The 23,065-nt window shown below is 39.5% G+C and overlaps 1 protein-coding gene across 1 annotated transcript in view; it reads right to left on the minus strand.

The window, feature by feature from the left end:
- The window catches only part of LOC126473926 (zinc finger protein 235-like), a 41,344-nt gene extending 38,205 nt beyond the window's left edge, over positions 1 to 3,139 (minus strand). The window contains exons 1-2 of the mRNA XM_050101288.1: positions 3,104 to 3,139; positions 2,637 to 3,020 (exon numbers count right to left, since the gene is read on the minus strand). Coding sequence (XP_049957245.1) covers positions 2,637 to 3,020 — 384 coding nt within the window. The 5' untranslated portion in view covers positions 3,104 to 3,139. The remainder of the gene's footprint in view (positions 1 to 2,636; positions 3,021 to 3,103) is intronic.
- Between the last annotated feature and the right edge of the window lie 19,926 nt (positions 3,140 to 23,065).

Consider the following 23,065-nt stretch of genomic DNA (forward strand, 5'->3'; position numbering starts at 1 on the left):
TAATGAACCTTTGTTACACAACAGGATACAAAGACCTCTCTTAATGCAGGCAGGTTTAACAGCAAACTTAGACCCCCAGAGTTTGATCCTGGTGCCTCTAATGTTCTTGATTTGCATTAATGACCTAATGATTACAATTAAACACTGCAAAAGTAGTAATGTTTGCTGGTGATACAATGATCAAAGGGCCCAACTTCGGACCGCAGGATGCAGCCCAATCACTAACCAGATATGTATACAAATTGCTCACAGCAAATCTTTCAAAAATTAGAACAATACCGTTTCAGGTAACAAATAAAAGACTTCCTTTCCCTGAAATGGATATTAAAAATCGAAAAATTAATGAAATCACAAACACAAAATTCTTAGGCATCTGGATAGTCTCAATCAGTAATGCTGGTATGAGCAAACTGATCAGCAGCTCAGGAAACTTAATTCAGCTTGCTTTGCACTGAGTCATTTCTTAGTCTACTAACAGAGAAACAATGCTGAATGCCTTATTTTGAAACTTTTAGTTATGTAATCTCCTGTGCTATAATCTTTGGGGAAAATGTTGCAGGAGTAGAAAAAGTTTTCAAACTTCAAAAATAAGAATTAAGATTAATATAGGGAGTATCTAACAGAACATCCTGCAATATCTCTTTAAGTGTCTCAGCATATTTATTATTACAAGTCTGTATACATATACTCACAGATGATGCCTTTCACAGTATGCTGATGTTATAGCTCCATATTTAGCAATTATATACAACCACTCACTCACAGAAAGTTCCATACCTAAAGACTGGAAAATTGCTCAAGTCACACCAATACCCAAAAAGGGAAACAGGAGTAATCCGCTGAATTACAGGTCCATATCACCAATGTCGATTTGCAACAGTGTTTTGGAACATACACTGTGTTCGAACATTATGAATTATCTCGAAGAAAATGATTTATTGGCACATAGTCAGCACGGATTCAGGAAACATCGTTCTTGTGAAACACAAGTAGCTCTTTATACTCATGAGGTAATGAGTGCTATCGACAGGGGACGTCAAATTGATTCCATATTTTTACATTTCCAGAAGGCTTTTGACACCATTCCCCACAACCGTCTTCTAACCAAGCTGCGTGCCTATGGAATATCGCCTCAGTTGTGCGACTGGATTCACGATTTGCTGTCAGAAAGGTCACAGTTCGTAGTAATAGACGGAAAGTCATCGATCAAAACCAAAGTAACATCGGCGTTCCCCAAGGAAGTGTTATAGGCCATCTATTGTTCCTGATCTATATTAATGACATAGGAGACAATCGGAGTAGTCCTCTTCGATTATTTGCCGATGATGCTGTCATTTACAATCTTGTAAAGTCATTAGAGGACCAAAACAAATTGCAAAATGATTTAAATATCTCTGTGGTGTGAAAAGTGGCAACTGACCCTGAATAAAGAAAAATGTGAAGTTATTTACAGGAGTACTAAAGGAAATCTGTTAAATTTCGACTATGCAATAAGTCGCACAAATCTAAAGGCTGTATATTCAACTAAATACTTAGGGATTACAATTACAAATAACCTAAATTGGAACAATAACACGGATAATGTTGTGGGTAGAGCAAATCAGAGACTGAGATTCATTGGCAGTACACTTAGAAGGTGCAACAGATCTACTAAAGAGAATGCTTACACTACGCTTGTCCACCCTATTCTGGAGTAATGCTGTGCGGTGTGGGATCCAAACCAGGTGGGACTGATGGATGACATCAAAAAAGGTCGAAATATTAATAATATACTATTGTGAAATAGGGGAGATAGTGCCACAGACATGATACGTGAATTGCAGTGGCAATCATGAAAACAAAGGCATTTTTCGCTGTGATGCAATCTTCTCCTGAAATTTCAATCACCAGATTTCTCCTCTGATTTCAAAAACATTCTGTTGGCACCCACCTACACAGGGAGAAATGATCATCACAATAAAATAAGAGAAATTGGGGCTTGCACAAAAAAATTTAAGTGCTCATTTTTCCCGCACACCGTTAGAGAGTGGAATGGTAGAGAGACAGCTTGAAGGTGGTTCATTGAAACCTCTGCCAGGCACTTAATTGTGAATAGCAGAGTAATCACATAGATGTAGCCAATAACATGGAATTCTTTCAAACGAATTGTGGCATTCAGAATCATGGCACAAGACAGATGAAAATTTTCCACCTATACACTGCAACCCTCATGACAGTACACAAAGGAGTTAGTGAGTCAGCTATAAAAGTGTCCAATTTGGTTTTCATCCAAATAAACAAGCAAATAAAAAATGAACACACATTGAAAAGAAAACTGAATGCATTCCTTATAGATCAAACATTCTGTAAAATAAAGGAATTCTTAGAGTTAAAAGGCATCCCTCAGTTCAAGGATAGTGGAAACCATCATGGTAAAAACATCCATTCAAAAGAAAAATGTGGTACTTCTTCTTATGTAACGAAAAAAAGGTGCACTTTTACTACAATTTTGAAGATGAAAATATAAATTTATTCATTTATTAGGATAAAAATGACTACTTTCATTTATTCTCTTATTTTTAAGTACTTACTTAAACTTATGTCAGTACATTACAGGTTGCAAATGGGTAAGGTTGAAAGAATCAAAATCTATTTACCTGGGATGAGCATTCAGCAATATAGTCAATATCTTGCCGGCTAATCGTAGTATTCGTGTGGAACCCATCGTCTTCTAAGCGGTACTTAACCTTAAGGTAATAGCGCAAAACTTTTTTCAAAATCATAAGATCTCTTTCTAACTTTGTAAAATACTTCAGCAACAAAGAGCATGCGTTGCACACAATGTCATTCCATGATACAATAACAAAAGCACCGTCGCCCATGAGACTGCCAATGTTTTCCAGGAGATTAGCGTTGACAGACAGTAATTCCATTAACCATACACCGCCATCAGAAATAATCACATCGCAAACGAAACATTTACTTTTCCTTGGCACTTCTGTGGATGGTTTTCCAACAACGTTACCATTTTCTTCCACCATCTGAAGAGGACAGAAAGCTTTTCGTATAGGGGAAAAAAAACACCTATATCCTATGTACCGCAGAACACAAAATATAAACATACCGCCAATTGAGCAGAAACACAATCGGGATGGTTTCCTTTACTTCTCAAATGACATCCGAGTCCGAGTACAAATTATTATCTTTGACTTTGTTAATACAATCTCAGCGAGCTCAATACTAAACTTAAACAGACCGGCCATGATGAGCAGAGAAAAAACAGAAAAAAACACTGCGACGTGAGTTACAGTCCTGCAGGCAGTCAATGAATTTTAAGAAAGTCGTTCCATCTAGTAGAATTTAATAAGAATTAAAATAATTATTTAGAAGTAGGGTACCAAAAATGCTTGAGCACCACAGGTTTCCTGCACCTTGCAGGTCTTTTTTGGTGGAGTGTATCGCTCTCCACAGTAGTAACTGGTGTGGCTGAGTCAACAGTTGTCAGAAAAAGGGTATCCCACTACTGCTGCTATCTGATATCGAACTATTTTTTCTCTGCTTCCAATGAAGGATCCCCCCACCGCCAACGGAGTGTCTCCTGCTGGCAGTTGGGTGAGCACCGCCCTCGTTGAGATTTCCTCCGCCTCTGTAGAGGTCTTCCCCGCCGCTGCAGATAAGGTTTCCTCTGCTGCCAGCGTGTTGCCATCTGCTGTAGGTATCCCAGCCTCATCTGCAGGCGACCTGGCCTTTGCTATAGGAGATCTGACGTTTGCACTAGTTGGCCTGACCTCAATTGCGTGTGACCCAGAGTTGTGATATCCAGACAGCGCGATTCTCGTACCAACCTCATGAAATTCTCGTATTTTAGTAAAAATTCTCGTACGTTTTGAAATTTTTTTGTATCTACAGCTTTACAAAACCTTATTTACATGTGAATAAAACTATGAACAAGAATTTGTAATTATGAAACAAATTCGATGTCTACAACTTCTTCTTCCTGTTTCGTTTTATAAACAGTATCCGACGTCATTTTCTCGTACATTTCGTGTGCTGGCTCAAAAGTTACACATGTTCCGTTGTTTCCTGGTCGGTCTTTAATGCATCACAGGCAAGAAGTGCTCCATTCAGTGTACTGGTTTGGAGTCTGTTTCTAATTTTGGTTTTCATGAGGTTTACCTGAAGTTGAACACGAAACTTCAATAACCTGACAAGAATGAAATCATATTATTAACTAGTTATTAGCTTCATTGCTTTACATACCTTAGCAAAAACTCTTTCGCAGTCTGCATTTGAATGAGGTAAACTCAAAATTGAGAGAGCGAAACGCTCAATTCCTTAAATTCTTCAGATTCGTTATTTAATATATTCCACACTTTATCCGGTGATTGTTCCTTTTGTAGTGAGTCTGGGAGACAAGCCAAAACCAGAGGGAGACGCCTCCACTGGTCATCTGTAGTTTGTGCTAAATCGAGATCTGAGGGAGGAATTATACGTGGCAACAGTTCCATTAAAGGCATGAGTGAAGGTGTTGTATCCTGGAAACTTTGTGACAGAGCATTTGTAAGTTTGAGTGCCGCTAGTTTGGACAGCACTTTATCTTCCATATCATACCGTAATTTGATCTGGCACAAAGCTGTCTGTAATATTTGAGAATAATAGCTCTCATTAGGTATGCCACACACAAATGTATAAAAAACAATAAAACACAAATTATATATGATTTCAGGCAAACGAGGTGTACTTACCACAAGAAAGTTCCTGCATCGATGATAAAAATCCTTGATATGATGTGGGTGATTCTTTATCTCTGGTGTGCCAACGTTCTTCAGAATTTTCACACCCAAATACAGTTGTGAATCTTCCAGATGATGAGCTGCATTTTTTGGGTCAACATCACTGATATTTTTTACCATGACATAAGTGCGTTTCATGAAATACAGAAGAATTTCTGTATAGAGAGCTTTAATCTTGTCATGAAGGTCAACAATTACTACTGCTCTACACTGGAAATACTCGTTGAAAGTAGTAAAGTTTGGTAGAATCCACTCTAAGAACATATAATACATTTTTGCAAAGGAGTCATGTAAACAGTTAAAAACTTGTTCAGCACTTAGAACTCGCTCAGAAAGCCATTTTTGGTTAAAAAAACAGCATTAGAGCATCCCAGTTTGCCAACAATGTCCGAACAACCGCGATCATTGACAGCCAACGTGTCTGTGAAGGATGTAGTAATTTGTGTGGTTCCAAGTTTAAAAATACCTGGAATAAAACATAATGTTTAGCCTATTTCCACACGATCGGATGTAAAATAAAGTCTATGAGATATAAAATGCTACAATACCTGAAATTCCTTTAACTCTGTCTGCCTCTTCGCACTAAGTTTGAAAAAACCATAAATATTCCTCGCGAGGTCCTCACAATCTCTTGGAGGTTTCTTGCACGCCTCGCTTGCGCATATATGCACCGAATGACAAACACACTTCATTACAAATATTCCCGGGCAGCTATCTCGGAATCTGCTTGCTACAGAATTACGAACTCCCATCATAGTATTGCAACCATCTGCTCTAAAGCTAATAATATTGGCAAATGGAATGTTATGCTGTTGAAACGTTTTTACTACACCATTGTAGAGATATTCTGCAGTAGAAGCTTTCTCAACATTTAAGTCTCCATCTTCATTAACTTTATATAGCTCCCAAAACTTACTTTCAATACAACCTGTACAAGGAGAAGTGATACAAAGTGGTAACTTAACAGGAAAATTTATTTTAGAATTAATTTGGTTATTATTTCAAAACTAGCTCTTATTATTTCTCACCTGAATCTTTGTCATAAAAGCGGATCGCCAAGCAGGAATTTTTCAAAGTTCCGATATCGGTGGACTCATCCGTCATTATGCTAAATTTGGCATGTTGTAGTTTTTTCGCCAACACTTCTTTGTGTGACGTCCCAATAACATTAAAAACAATGGTACGTGCTTTGTGCCGTTTCAGAGTCATTGCCCTTGCAATATCCAAGTCTGGAAAAATATCTTTTAACGAACTGGATAAATTGTCAGCAGTTAAAAATGCCACATTATGTTCCGCTAAGAATGCTAATAATTTGATTTCAGCTTTAGCAACCTTCGTCTAAACTGGTTGTGCGTTTGTGACAAATTGAGCAACTGAAGGCTGTCGCACGGTAGCAGACTGCACCATGTTTAGGTGCGTCTTACTTCTGGAATGGTTTTTGATATTCTCGATTTCGGAAACCATGCTGGTATTGCAATATCTGCATCGCACCCTGAGCGGATCACTATCGCGCCCCAGCCAATTACGTAAACCTGGCATATGTAGCCACTCATCACGAAATTTTTGTTGTCGATGGACAGGCCGTTCTGTCTTCGAGATTTCACCTCTTTTTAGACGTTTTTTCTCCGGCGTGTACGAAAGTTTCGTGCTTGTGTTTTCATATTCACTGTCACTTCCCATTTCTCCACTCACAGTAACACACAGTAACCCGAAACACTTACAAAAAGAAACTACACAGTAAATGAATTCAGCTAAACGTACTCGTAATGACTATACGCGAAATACACATTGTTAAGAGTATCGTTTGTTGAAGACGAAACAATACTGTCTTTAGTTTGCACTTAACAATTCCACAGTATTGTAGGGTAATTAGGTTTACTGTTAATTGCTTTCCAATAATATTCGATTAAAGTTCCATTTAGTGCTTTGAGATTCGTTGGCTGCTCTATTTCTGAAACTTAACAATTCGAACTGAGTGAAATATGTCATGCAAAGCAAAGTGATTCGTTATTGTTAGCTTATTTAATTCATTTTCCAGGGCCAGGCTTTGAACTAAGCCTCATTCTCGACCAGGCGCGGCTCGTGGTTTCTATATTGGGGAAGGCTGCGGCATTTATCGATTGGAGCCAACATAGACCTCGGGTTACACTACAGATTAGTCTGACATAAACAACTAAAAATTCAGGGGGAGGGGGGTGGCAGATCACTCTCTACCCATAATTTTACGTACTGTATCTTCTATAATCAGGTATTAAATATGATTAAAAGCTAACTTCGAATTAAAATCTTTGGTTAGTGTTTTTATACGTCATCATTACATATTCTGACACTGCAGCAAATCATATGAAAAGACGCGTTTTGGAGAGATCTTTAATGCGATGAATGTTAACTTTGCGGTTGCTTAATATTTTTGGCCCCCCCATGAACCATGGACCTTGCCGTTGGTGGGGAGGCTTGCGTGCCTCAGTGATACAGATGGCCGTACCGTAGGTGCAACCACAATGGAGGGGTATCTGTTGAGAGGCCAGACAAACATGTGGTTCCTGAAGAGGGGCAGCAGCCTTTTCAGTAGTTGCAGGGGCAACAGTCTGGATGATTGACTGATCTGGCCTTGTAACATTAACCAAAACGGCCTTGCTGTGCTGGTACTGCAAACGGCTGAAAGCAAGGGGAAACTACAGCCGTAATTTCTCCCGAGGACATGCAGCTTTACTGTATGATTAAATGATGATGGCGTCCTCTTGGGTAAAATATTCCGGAGGTAAAATAGTCCCCCATTCGGATCTCCGGGCGGGGACTACTCAGGAGGACGTTGTTATCAAGAGAAAGAAAACTGGCATTCTACGGATCGGAGTGTGGAATGTCAGATCACTTAATCGGGCAGGTAGGTTAGAAAATTTAAAAAGGGAAATGGATAGGTTAAAGTTAGATATAGTGGGAATTAGTGAAGTTCGGTGGCTGGAGGAACAAGACTTTTGGTCAGGTGATTACAGGGTTATAAATACAAAATCAAATAGGGGTAATGCAGGAGTAGGTTTAATAATGAATAAAAAAATAGGAGTGCGGGTTAGCTACTACAAACAGCATAGTGAACGCATTATTGTGGCCAAGATAGACACAACGCCCATGCCTACTACAGTAGTACAAGTTTATATGCCAACTAGCTCTGCAGATGATGAAGAAATTGATGAAATGTATGACGAGATAAAAGAAATTATTCAGGTAGTGAAGGGAGACGAAAATTTAATAGTCATGGGTGACTGGAATTCGTCAGTAGGAAAAGGGAGAGAAGGAAACATAGTAGGTGAATATGGATTGGGGGGAAGAAATGAAAGAGGAAGCCGCCTTATAGAATTTTGCACAGAGCATAACTTAATCATAGCTAACACTTGGTTCAAGAATCATGAAAGAAGGTTGTATACCTGGAAGAATCCTGGAGATATTAAAAGGTATCAGATAGATTACATAATGGTAAGACAGAGATTTAGGAACCAGGTTTTAAATTGTAAGACATTTCCAGGGGCAGATGTGGATTCTGACCACAATCTATTGGTTATGAACTGCCGATTGAAACTGCAGAAACTGCAAAAAGGCAGGAATTTAAGGAGATGGGACCTGGATAAACTGAAAGAACCAGAGGTTGTACAGAGTTTCAGGGAGAGCATAAGGGAACAATTGACAGGAATGGGGGAAAGAAATACAGTAGAAGAAGAATGGGTAGCTCTGAGGGATGAAGTAGTGAAGGCAGCAGAGGATCAAGTAGGTAAAAAGACGAGGACTAATAGAAATCCTTGGGTAACAGAAGAAATATTGAATTTAATTGATGAAAGGAGAAAATATAAAAATGCAGTAAATGAAGCAGGCAAAAAGGAATACAAACGTCTCAAAAATGAGATCGACAGGAAGTGCAAAATGGCTAAGCAGGGATGGCTAGAGGACAAATGTAAGGATGTAGAGCCTTGTCTCACTAGGGGTAAGATAGATACTGCCTACAGGAAAATTAAAGAGACCTTTGGAGAGAAGAGAACCACTTGTATGAATATCAAGAGCTCAGATGGAAACCCAGTTCTAAGCAAAGAAGGGAAGGCAGAAAGGTGGAAGGAGTATATAGAGGGTTTATACAAGGGCGATGTACTTGAGAACAATATTATGGAAATGGAAGAGGATGTAGATGAAGATGAAATGGGAGATAAGATACTGCGTGAAGAGTTTGACAGAGCACTGAAAGACCTGAGTCGAAACAAGGCCCCGGGAGTAGACAACATTCCATTAGAACTACTGATGGCCTTGGGAGAGCCAGTCATGACAAAACTCTACCATCTGGTGAGCAAGATGTATGAGACAGGCGAAATACCCACAGACTTCAAGAAGAATATAATAATTCCAATCCCAAAGAAAGCAGGTGTTGACAGATGTGAAAATTACCGAACTATCAGTTTAATAAGTCACAGCTGCAAAATACTAACGCGAATTCTTTACAGACGAATGGAAAAACTGGTAGAAGCGGACCTCGGGGAAGATCAGTTTGGATTCCGTAGAATTGTTGGAACACGTGAGGCAATACTAACCTTACGACTTATCTTAGAAGAAAGATTAAGAAAAGGCAAACCTACGTTTCTAGCATTTGTAGACTTAGAGAAAGCATTTGACAACGTTAACTGGAATACTCTCTTTCAAATTCTGAAGGTGGCAGGGGTAAAATACAGGGAGCGGAAGGCTATTTACAATTTGTACAGAAACCAGATGGCAGTTATAAGAGTCGAGGGGCATGAAAGGGAAGCAGTAGTTGGGAAAGGAGTGAGACAGGGTTGTAGCCTCTCCCCGATGTTATTCAATCTGTATATTGAGCAAGCAGTAAAGGGAACAAAAGAAAAATTCGGAGTAGGTATTAAAATTCATGGAGAAGAAGTAAAAACTTTGAGGTTCGCCGATGACATTGTAATTCTGTCAGAGACAGCAAAGGACTTGGAAGAGCAGTTGAACGGAATGGACAGTGTCTTGAAAGGAGGATATAAGATTAACATCAACAAAACCAAAACGAGGATAATGGAATGTAGTCAAATTAAATCGGGTGATGCTGAGGGTATTAGATTAGGAAATGAGACACTTAAAGTAGTAAAGGAGTTTTGCTATTTAGGGAGTAAAATAACTGATGATGGTCGAAGTAGAGAGGATATAAAATGTAGACTGGCAATGGCAAGGAAATCGTTTCTGAAGAAGAGAAATTTGTTAACATCGAGTATAGATTTAAGTGTCAGGAAGTCGTTTCTGAAAGTATTTGTATGGAGTGTAGCCATGTATGGAAGTGAAACATGGACGATAACCAGTTTGGACAAGAAGAAAATAGAAGCTTTCGAAATGTGGTGCTACAGAAGAATGCTGAAGATAAGGTGGGTAGATCACGTAACTAATGAGGAGGTATTGAATAGGATTGGGGAGAAGAGAAGTTTGTGGCACAACTTGACTAGAAGAAGGGATCGGTTGGTAGGACATGTTTTGAGGCATCAAGGGATCACAAATTTAGCATTGGAGGGCAGCGTGGAGGGTAAAAATCGTAGAGGGAGACCAAGAGATCAATACACTAAGCAGATTCAGAAGGATGTAGGTTGCAGTGGGTACTGGGAGATGAAGAGGCTTGCACAGGATAGAGTAGCATGGAGAGCTGCATCAAACCAGTCTCAGGACTGAAGACCACAACAACAAATATTTTTGGTGTTTTCAGTACTAAACGTAAGGCGTTTATTGTGGTTAACCTCCAAAGCTCGAAGTTTACGAGTTCGCATGACGATACTGTAATGTTTTCGTGACGTCACAAGTCTTGTGCTGTGATTGGGTGGCATGAGCAATCCGTGCAACTGCCATATTATTTCGCATGTTTGAGAAGCGAACAGTTCGTATTTATTGTGTATTATGAAAATATGCATTTATATGAAATAGCGCACTAAAGATCTCTCCAAAATACGTCATTTTTAGTACGGTTTGTTGTGCTAAAGTACACAAAATGTGACACTGTAGCGCAACACACTGTACCGGTACCAAAAGTGATTCGTTTCGGAAAATGTCATCACGTTTATGACTGGCTAAACATGACACCACACTTTTTTATCCACTTCACTTAATAGGCTAAGTAGGACTTAATATAAAGAATTACCTCTTCTCAATTATGAATGCACTTTTGCTTACCTCAATTCATTTGTTTATAGACGAAGTCAGCTCGTCTCCCCTTCTGCGCAGCAAAGTGGTCTATGACCATTTCATTGAAATTTGGCCGATTCAATAATTCTTTTTCTAGGGAACACATTGCAAGCGCACAAAGTCTGTCCTCATTCATAGTGTTGCGCATGAATGTTTTCACTCGCTTTAACGTCGAGAAGCAGCGTTCTGTCTCGCCGGTCGTCATAGGGAATGTTACTATTATTTGCAGAAGTTTTACACTTTCAGGAAAAGCTTTAGCTAGATTGTTATCGTAAAGACAGTTCAACAAGGTCAAAGCACCTGACGCCTTCATAAAATCTTTTCGGCTGTACAACACGTTCAGCTCATGACGTAGATCAGAAGACTGTAAATTGAACAAATTAACAGCTATTTTAAACTCTTTTTCCGGAAAAATAGTTTGATGTTTTGCAAACAACGATGGATCAAACAGCTGTGCAATCGATAAGTGATCATTGAAACTGAATCGTTCTCTGATCTGAGTTGTGATGAGGTCGCAAACGTTTCGTGCACACACTATTCTTGATTCTGTGAAACGTCCCCGTTTTGCAGTTGGTTCTACCTGTTCCCAGAGATCGTCAGTTTCAAGTGAGGCCCTAACTTGCTGGACAGAATCTGCAAAGTGCGAAACATATTCAACAGTTTTCACTGCATCAATATTCCTCTGCTGCAGTTGATTAAAGAGAATGTCACAGTGAGGCATGACTGTATTAAAAAAATTTAACCAGAAGAGGAAATCTTCGTCTTGCAGGAAACCCTTCAGTCCCGCGGCCTTGTTTATTGTCTTGTAATCACTGGCATCATCATCAATAATTCTTTCTAGGCACTCAACAATTTCCTTTTGGTATTTGTACACAGTGGTTACGCTCCATGATTTAAAATTCCATCTGATGGACTGAGGACAGGTAGGAATACGCTTCTTCACTACTTCGTCAAGAATGGCTGTACGGCTAGAAGACCGTGAAAAAAAGGTGGAAATTCCTTCCAAGTGGCTAAAGAAGATCCGCACTTGTTTATTGCCCGTCACACAACGTTCAACAATTAAATTTAACTGATGGGCGTAACAGTGAATAAAGTGAGCATTCCTGTACACTTCTCTAATTCTAGTTTGAACTCCACTTTTATGGCCACTCATAACAGGAGCACCGTCGTAACACTGAGCTATCAGTTTTTCAGGTGTTTCTTGTACATTCATTTTCTCTAGCTCGCAGAGAACAGCTGCAGTTACATCGTCTGCACTGTGACTTTTTGGGCGTACAAAGGAAATAAATCTTTCATTTATTTGTCCCAGTAGCTCATAGCGAATTATTAGGACCAATTGTGACAAATTTGCACAGTCAGTAGTTTCATCAACTTCTATTGCGAGAAAGTTTGCCTTCAACAGTTCACTCTTGATGAGATTAAGGCACACCTCATAAATTGATTCCAGGAGTTCATTTTGAATTGTCTTCGATAGGCCTAAGAAAACACGGTTTTCTGATTTCTCAATGTGCTGCTTCAAGACGCAGTCCAGTTCTGCCATAAGACTGACTAATCCTCGAAAAATTCCTGGGTTTTTGGAATCTTCTGTTTCATCGTGGCCCCTTAAGGCAAGCTCGAATTTGCCGCAAAATTTAATACAGTCTATCAGTTTACCCAGAATATACCGATTTTTTGATACATTTTCATTATATATCTTTATATTACGGCGGTAAGCACTGTCTAATTGGCACATAATGTCCACTTTCCCTAGCATTGAAAACTCAATGAACCCATTTAAATGTTTTTCGCTGGAATTATGTTTTTTCACCTTTGCGTGAAAATTCTTTAAGTCAGCGATACCAGTTTCAGTCCAGGCACTATCAGTACTATTTGTAAGAAGACAGGTGAAACAGAAAAATGCGTTTTTCACTTCACAACCACACAACCACACAGCTGCATCGTAGATTGCTCTATTAAAACTGCGTTTGTATCCTTGCCTAGATTTACACTGTTTCTGTTCTTGATTGATCGTTAGATCGGGTCTGGGTGCACCAAGTTCTTTCACTTTCATCCTGTGGCCGTGTTCCAAGCTTTTACCTATTAAATTGCACACTGAATTCATGTTGCGCTGGTTTCACACTCGCCGTAATTCGCAGATATTCACAAGGAAGTAAAACTCACTAAAATCTTGCAAAATACACTCCGAAATAGAAACTTGCTAATATCACACGGTGTCAACAAAAGCAGTCAGCATCAGCAAGCACGGAAAATAAAGTAACGGGACAAATTTCGCGCGCTTTGTCCTCTAATCACTTACGAAACTCTCGCTAGATGGCAGTACTGTTATGTTACTGTAGTCTAGTGCACTCTGGCGGGATATTTGCAAACTTACTCTAAATGTGGATACAATAGCCAATGGCAGAAACAAAACTACTATGTAAAACATTATCAAAACAAAAATACTAAACGTCGATTAATGACGCATCGAGGCGTAGTAGAGATGTGCAAAGACAGATATTGGATAGCGAAGTTTCGGCCACTCTACATTCCTTTATTACATAGATAGTGGAACGTGAAAAACGTGTGGTGGTTGGTATAACACCCTTAGGCTGCAAGCTCTGAGCCTTCGGATCGCCCATAACGAGCAATGCTATGTAGAAGCCACGCCCCTAAACCGCTAATACACGCAGCTTACGGACTTTCCAAGGCGCAGCCTAAACACTACTAACCGTTCGGAAAACATTCATCGATACAAACAGTTCCAAAAACGTTGAACGTCGTTATTTTAATCGGAATGGGAAATATACGAAATTCGTCCTGATAATTTAAATTATGTAATACGTTCTTGCGAAATTTACTTTAACATATATTTTGGGGCGGCTCCGCCTCAGAGCCTTTAATTACGAGCCGCGCCTGTTCTCGACTTTAATCGTTTTGTCATGTCGGTAGTTTGGCGCTCTCTCTCATGCCTCAAATTTGTTGATTGACAGAGACTGCATGGCTTCTTAACAGTTTCTAATCATTTTTAAAATATATCAGGTGAATTGATTATTTTACAAACAAATGCGTATAATGTATATTTGGTAAAAAATTTGAACCCGCCTCCATAGCCACAAGACTTGGTGTGGTGTCACGAGCCACGAGCCCGCAACTACTAAGGTTTGAGTTCCCACGTGGGTATGTATGTTTCTGTGATGTCTGTAAACTAAGTTAGGATAGGATAGGGTAGAGTAAGTCGCCTGTAACGACACCAGTTATCGTTCGGATTAAACGCTAAAAAAAAAAAAAGTTTTAGGCAAAATTATCGCATGTTCGTGTACGATATTCACTTTTGCGTCGTACATCATACAAATGACGAAATTCTCGTATGCGTACGAGAATTCTCTTACATATCACAACCCTGGTGTGACCTGACCTCAGTTGCCACGTCACTTTATTTCAATGACCATAGCACTTCAGCTGCCACAGCTTCTTACCCCTTCCTTGTGTACTTGACTCTAACAGTACTGTCTGCATAAAAAAAGTTGCTTCGAGATTTTTGTTCAAGTACTGTATTGCACGCTCACATATGAGTTTTCCATAAGGTCATTCCTGTGATATATACTGACAACGATGAAATACGCTTTTAGTGTTTTTTGCAGAGTTTCCATAAGAACACACATGTCAATTTTATAGACAGACATCATTTACTGAATCAAAAATTTCTGTAAGGTCACAAATCTTCCTGCACCTTTATTCTTATTGTCTAAGAACTTGTTAATTGCACCTATAGCGCTTTTTCCCACAGGAAGCTAATTTGGTTTCTCAAAACATTATCATATTTTTCAATAAAATTTCAAATCCGAATTGCAGCTGCTTTTCAAATACTTTCAACAGGACTGGAAGAAAAGAGATGGGAAAAAAATTTCCAGCTCCTTTTTTGACCCATGTTCGAAGAATACTTTTACTTCTGTCTATATTAGCACCTCTGGAAAACACCCATGTTCAAAAGATTGGTTTATTACTGTAGCTAGTGCATGTCCTATATTTTTATACACAAATTTTAGGAGTTTTGTGAGTATCCCATCCCAACGTGCAGAATTTTTTGTTTCTTCAGAGTCAATGAATTATTTTCTACATCTGTTGCTGAAACTGCTTGAAATTTTGTGAGACATTTAGACTGTTGACCTAACCTACAGGGAAACATTTTGTGCCCATAGTCTGTATGAATGACATCTAATTTCATAACATTAATGAAGACTCATTGAAGTATTCTAAAATTCAAACTGGATTTACAATGATCTCATTTTCAAGCTTAATTTTAAAAATTTCATGAGTAGAGGGTTTCATACATAATTCAGATTTCACTGCTGATCACAGTACCTTTGATTTATTCTCATGTCTTAAAAATAATGTATTATTTGTCATTTACTTTCCTGTCTTGACAAGTTTGTTAAATATAATATTGTATCATCTAACTGAAACGTGGGACTTAGGGAAAGCAGGAAAGGTGTGGACAGGGGCTAGTGAGTTACCGTTGGTTGCACAGAAAACACATACTCTTTATTAAAAAAAACTAACAACAATCATTTTTTTTAAATTTTACTACACTGATGGCTGAAAGCCTTATTAGAAGAATTGCAAGTTAATGTCAGCTGAAGGCCACTAGCAATATTATCCACAATCAATGGCTGAAGGCGTGATTAAGAAGGTCCAAAATTATTAGTTGGCTGAAGACCAGAAGAAATTTCAAAAATCCACAATGACTGAAGGCCTGAATTACCAGTTAAATGTTAAAACACCAAAAATCTTTTAACGATCTTAATTACTGTAACAAGTTTTAGTGATAGCTGAAGACAGAACTGAAACTATTTGTCGGCTGAAAGCCACAAGCAATGTTACAAACAATTAATGGCTGAAGGACAGCAGCAATTTCAGAATAGACAAATGCTGAAGGCCTGTCAAGTGGCTTGATAACATTGGGCATTGATGGGGGTTCGCCATTCCAGGAACTCGACAAGCAGTGGGCTCTTGTGGTCAAAAAGAAGGACATCACGACCTTACCAGAACTAGTGTGCACGGCCTTTGATTTCTTTGGAGGTGGTGATGTCGCACGTTTCCACTGCTTGCCCTGACGCTTGCTTTCCGGTTCAAAATGGTGACTCCATGTTTCGTCACCTGTGACAGTACACGACAGAAAGCCATATTCCTCCTCATGATAATGTTGCAGATGACTCAAAGACAGCGCCATTCGAGTATTCGGCGTTCAGTTGGTGGGGAACCCACTGCACACAGATTTTTCCAGAGATCAAGTGTTGATGCATTATGGTGTAGGCAGTGCCTACGCTAATACCCAGTAACTGATAGCTTTCATCCACGATGATTCTGAGCTTGTCCAATACTGTCATCCTTCGATACATTTCATGGCCTCCAAATCCCTCTGCCGCCAAAAATCGAATCACTCCTCATTGTTCCTGCTTACTCGCCTGCATGTTCGGTAGTGGGCGATAATTTGTGTGACCACCTTCTCTTCGGAGTAAAACCACAATGGCGCTATGCAACATCAAATGGTCCACATGCGTCAGTCTCTCTACCAATAGAAGGCGCCATCATATCCGCAGTGACGTGTCGCCACCTTACGTGTGAGGCAAAAGTAGACACACTGACCAGGTTTCATTTGAATGAACCTCACAGTATCAGAATGAAGGAAGTAGCAATAACAAAGTTTATTAATGGTCAAAGCAAACTGTTGAGAAGTGGAACAACAGAAAAAGATTAGTCCAAACTTTTATAAATATCGATATTTATTTGCAGTTGTATATATATATATATATATATATATATATATATATATATATACAGACATTTCACACAATATTTTTAAGGCAATACACAGAGCCTGTTTACTTTACTCATTGTGTTATTTCTTTCAAAGTACCAACAGACAACAAAACAACTGCACTTTTCTTCTTCAACGGAAACGAATTTTTCTCTTTTAAAGGTAGAGTATTCAACGAAAATTGCTTTATCAATTTATTATATTATTCATGCAAAGAGGAGGGCATTTACGTCTGCAGGTATTGTATGACCTAACCACTCTTCACTTTCATTTACCTGCTATCTATAGTAGAAAAACATTGATTGGGAAATTATCCAAGTCATCACGAAATACTTTTCCTTATGTCACAAGAGCAACACACACACACACACACACACACACACACACACACACACACACACACACTTGTGGGTGTGGATGTGTGTGAGTGGGTGGGTGTAAAACAGCTGTATATGATATATCAGCATTGTGTGGTTTATAACCTCCTAGCTCCAGTAGGAGTGGAGGTATGGGCAAAAGCGTGTTTTCCCCAGCCCTGGCATATAGGCTGACATACACAAGAGGCATGATATATGGGAGCAGTATTGGTCTGCCAAATCAACTTGCTTTGCAGGGCAGCCCACATGTCAGGGGTAAGAAACAGTTTTCCAGGCTCTAACATGTTCACTGCCCTGCATGACAGGTGTGTTGCCTTGGAGTAGTATTGGCCTGCTTTATCGCCCTTCTTTTCATGACAATCTATATGTCAGGGGCAAATAAACGATTTTCAAGCCACTGACGTGTTGCCTGTCCTGTATAACAGATATGTTATGTGAGTAACATCAGCTGGCTTGTATTGCAGGGTTTTACACGCGCCAGTGAGAATGATCAGAGACAGGTTGAGATGGATAGAGGAGGGAATTGACAGAGCGATATGTAGGGGGAAATGACGGATAGAGGGAAGGAGTGTGATGTGCCTGAGGCAGGTGGAAGGTGTAGAGGGGTGTGGGCAGGTGGAGAAGGAAGAGGGGGAGGCAGGTATAGAGGGGGAGGAGAATATGGTCAGAGGAAGGGGGGAGATATGGTTAGAGAGAGGCGCTGAAGGAACTGGACAATGAAAGGAATGAGGGAGAAGGAAATGAAGAAACAGTGAGAGTGGGGAGGTGAAGATAGACGATAGGGGTGGGAGGATAAGGTGAACAGAGAGGCAGAAAGAGATGGACGCAGAGAAGGGGAGGAAGAGGTGTGTTCGAATATGTGTGCAAGGCTGCAGGAAAATAAATGCAAATAAGATTGCAAAGCACAAAATCCACATAATATATCATAAGTGAATGTGGTGGAAACAGATTAATTTTTCATGTCAGCTGACGACAACATCGTGTTCCCAAAAACCTAAAACATCAAAACTTTCTTACCAAGATACCTTCACTATGAAATCCCATTTAGTCCTGTCGCATTCTGTTCTGCTGACAGCCTTCGTGAATGCTGCCATTTGAAATGTATTGTGGAACGTTTTGACTTTTCTCTTAGTCTCATTCAGTTTCATCTGGTGTGATTCGCCCTTCAATACACATGGTTCAGCCACATGAATGCGACCTCCACATATTTTCGTCATCGATGTGCAAGAACCACTCACAGACAGCATGTGACAATATTTGTATTAGAGTTTATGGAAAGTGATTTGAGTTGAAGCAGAAATAGTGTCATTGATCCCTTAATGCAGATATGGATCGATTTATCTGCAGTCCAAATGGGCATGATGATTGGCTTTTGGGCCAAGGGTGGAAGAATTTTGGTGTTCGCATGCCGCCTTGTTAAGGTACACCCTGTATGGCAACATGGTGCTATCAAAAACTAGTGCAGAGACAACTGTGGTGCACCATGGATCATAGATTACAGGGGTGAATGATGGCTGCGAGATGTGCATGAATGAATAGATGTGAAACTGTTGAACAACTAACAACCTGTATGAACCAAGGGGCTACCAACAGTGTCTACTCAACAACCTTTCAGCAAATGTTGCTGTGTATTGGACTCCACAGCAAGCGCCTGGAAGCTTCATTGGTGACGAAGGCTGGAATCTGCACGCCAAAATCACAACTGGACATCCACTGAGTGGCGACATGTGGCCTTTTCAGATGACCCACATCTTACACTTCTTCAGACAGATAGCCATTGGCGTGTGTGGCATGAAACGTCTGATAGTAAACATTGCAACAATCATTGGAAGGGTCTAGGCCAGATAAGAAAGTGTTCTTGTCTGGGGAATGTTTTTGTGGCATGCCCTGGGTGATCTCGTCATTCTGGAAGGCACAATGGATCAACAAATGTATGCATGTATTCTTGGGGCCATGTTTATCCCTACATGCAGCTTTCCTCCTCATCACCATGGCATCTACTTGCAGGACAATGCAGCATGTCACACAACTCACATTGTACGTGGATGTTTCGAAGAGCACCAGGATGAGTTAACCATGTTTCCCTGACCACCAAACACCCCAGATTTAATCCCAATCGAGTATCTGTAGGACAACCTTTACTGGACTTACATGCCATGGATCCTCAACAAAGAAATCTAGCGCAGTTGGGCATGGCACTCGAGTCAGCATGTCTCCATGCCCCTGTCGGTACCTTCCAGAATATTATTAACTCTCTTCCTGCAAATCTTGCAGTGGTCTTTGCTAAAAAAAAGGTAGCTATTAAGGCTTTTGACAGGTGATCATATATTAATGTGACTGGACAGTGTAGTACAATTATAGTAAAGAGTAATGAGAAGACAATGTGGACTCTGGACAGAAAAATGAGCTTTCAATTTCCAAAAGTACAGCAATGACCATCGACTTTTGCTCCTGAAGGCATTACATAGTCATGTCCCCCCTCCTCACACTATATCCAGCCAATCGCAGTCCAGTAGCTACAGTGTCAAAGTGCTGTAACAAATATGTATAAAAAGGCCACATGCAAGATCTTAGCAATTAGGGGGGAGGCAGGGGGTGGGGCAGCTTGGTGCTCAACTCCTATTCGAGCTAGGACCATGGGGTAAAAAGTTTTTGATTTAGATCAGAACAGCGCCCATTTGTATAACCATTCGAACTTGAGTTTTACTGTAGCTATATTGCAGTATATTAAGCTAAATTTTCACGACAACCCGGAGCTGGCTCCGAGGCAGGGCCACTGGGAGCGGGCATGCAGAACATGCAGTGGATGCGGGTGACACGCCTAGGGGCAGCAAATTGAGCCAGATCGCTTGGATCAGATTCGTTCAATGCCTCCATATCTGCATGACACAATTATTAATCCTCTCCTAAGAATGAAATGTATATCTGACTGTTCGAATTAAAATACCAAACGTCTGTATGTTGGAACCACAGTAACAACGGCAGATATTCCTACTTGCAAAGGAACATCCCCAATGCAGATATTATTAAGTAGAACCCGGCAGAGTAGGCCTCCAGATGCTGGTTCCCGTACAGGGAATCCTCGTCACTTCTCGGAGGGAGAATTTGACTGACTAAACTCCGCTCTCCATTCACTTCTTCCCAGCCATTAGCATGATACCCAAAGCTGCAAATTGTCTATTGATTGTTTGCTGCAACTTAAAGAGTGCTATCAGTGCATATTACTTCTAGTTTTACAAAATATATGCGTAGAAAGAAGCATCCCTATGACGAATATGGTTTTCTATTTTTATTGTACCAGTTTCTAATACTAACTATTCCCAGTTTTATAGTCCCTGTTTTAACACGTTAATTGCTGACAGCAGTGTCTATACAGAACTTTAAATCGGTGGTCGAAAGTAACGTTCTCCCAAAGTTACTGCAATTCACCTTTGACATTAGAAATTAAATTTTCACTGACGTTTATAATCTTTGGGTTAATGTTCCTCTAATTTCCTTTCCTATTGCCTTTATTAGTAACGCCACTTGGAAAACGTCATTTAGACCCATAGGTAACTACATGAACAAAGGACTTTTAAAATATATATAAAAAATAGCACAGTTAATTCTCAAAACAATGTTGGAATTTTTACCTCTTTTTAAGGAACGAGGACGTAATTTTGTGAGAATTTGCATTTGATTCTTGTGGTAAACTGAAATTAGGACATTTTGTCAGTAATATAATTATGATTTCTAGCTTTCTGATTTCTGATCTACCTTAAATAGGTTCTTATATAAGCTCAGTTGTCTTGACGAATTTTGACGTCCTGTAGGATAAATTCAATGCCTCCACCCTATACACCTACATAAACTATGTAAATTTCATTTGTTGTGTCACTGATACATAAGTTGCTACTTTCACATATGACACTGTCTGACACATTGAAAGGGTACAGTATTGCCCAACTTAGAAAATATGTACAACATTCTCTGTTGTTCTTGTCAGAACAGCATTTTTTAATATGATACCACCATTTTATTTAATACACTGAAGCCAATTACCAACGTAGGAAAGAAGGACAATTTATATATTTAATTATTCAGATGTGCACTTTCTTAAAATAGATCCCTATATCCAGATTGGTGATGTTTGTGAATTGGATGAATGGCTGGTCATCTGCTGACCACAGATAGTGAAGGTAGATTCTATAATCATGTTTGAGACAGTTATCTGGTCACCTTTGTCCAGACCACAGAGAGGAAGTATAACAGAGCACTAGAGGGGCCTGGAGAATGTGGCTGACCAATAAAGTGGCAAGGTCCTCCCCCACTACTGCAGAAGCGTGGGGTGACATGATGAATGGCCATGTTTCAGCACGGTGTCGTTGGTTCCTGAGGTGTGAAGACGTATATTATGTGTGTTCCATAAAAACAAATTTATTTGAAAATGGTATGCATGTGGAATACTTAAGAGTAGATAAAAATAGCAATTTCTCTTTACAGAAACTTTTGGTGGGAGAATCATGTGAATTGTCCGGAAAAAAAATAGGCCGGTAAAATTCATGGGGAACACAGGATCCTTCGGAAGTGACCAATGGTCACAATGAAACCACGTGTTGTAATAATAAGATGAAATACTTGTGTATGGTAATATTAAGATGAAATACTTGCGTGTGTAAATCTAAGTTGAAAATATTTAAGAACTGTGTGTGCAGAACTTGAATTAGAGACAAGCACTACCACGTGGTGAGTACAGTGTGCGTCTCAACCTGACTATGAGACAATAAAAAACTAAAAGTGCTTGTCCAAGCTTTCAGCTGAGGATCCGAGTGGGAGATAATTAACATCCAAAAATTTCCATTATGAGATTCATTCATGTGACACTAGCTTGATATTCTGATACTCCGAGAGAGAATTAAGATGAGTCAGCCATCTACTCGGCAACACTATGTGGGTTGAATTGCACAGAGAGATGTGCATAAATCCTCCAGAGTTTGTCGTAGGGAAATTTATAACGTGGGTCAGTGACCTGTGAATCTGGGATGACTATTGATTGATGTGAGAAAGCAGAACAAGTAGATAATCAAACATTTTGTTTGTGAGATGTGTTTTATACTGCCAATTTGATTTATTTTGTATATTTAAGCTGTGTGATTTGCATGAGACAGTAGCGAATTAGTTTCAAATATGGTGGGTCAAGCTGATTTTCCTTACTTCAGCCCAATAGTCAGTAAATTCGTTATGTTGCTAATGAATGAGCTTATGAGACTATGAGAGAGGATGAAGTAGCGAAAGATTCCTTACCAATCCAGAAAGTGCACAGTAGCGATAAACAGAAATATTACGAGACCATAGAACAGTAAAATGCTTATGTAATGTCATGCCCATTGGATGGAGAATCCCTTGTTTAACTATTGTGTTTAAGTGTAATGCAAGAAATTATGCAACATCAGTGTGAAAGAATTTACTATAATAAAAGAAGAGATATATGAAACAAATGATGGTCTTGATTATTGAGTTGTGGGTAGACATTTTGTTGAGGCATTATACCATAAGCTCCATTTTTTGATAGTATGCCCAAACTTTGATTAGAATATATGTCACAGAAAGGAAATGTGGTCTTGCCAGGGTGGAGTGAGTCCATAAGAAATGTACACAAGCTATTAGTCAGATGACTAATTGTTGTGTTAAGAAGTAGAGACGAGAATAAATTATAGCATAACTGTTAGGCGGTATGGCTCTAATTTCATGCATAGTTGCCGTGGGTGTGATAAATCATGAAAATTTTTCTGATGTATGAACAATAAAAGCACTTGTTTGGCAGGCCACTTATCTAGTAGGCCTGACTACTAGATGCTATAGATGAGGGTAATCTTCCAACGTACGAGTTTTTGATGTCATTAGTCTAAGTCGCTAATATCAGAATTAATATCTAAAACGAGTTT

This window comes from Schistocerca serialis, chromosome 1 (genome assembly GCF_023864345.2).
Source record: "Schistocerca serialis cubense isolate TAMUIC-IGC-003099 chromosome 1, iqSchSeri2.2, whole genome shotgun sequence".
NCBI lineage: Eukaryota > Metazoa > Arthropoda > Insecta > Orthoptera > Acrididae > Schistocerca > Schistocerca serialis.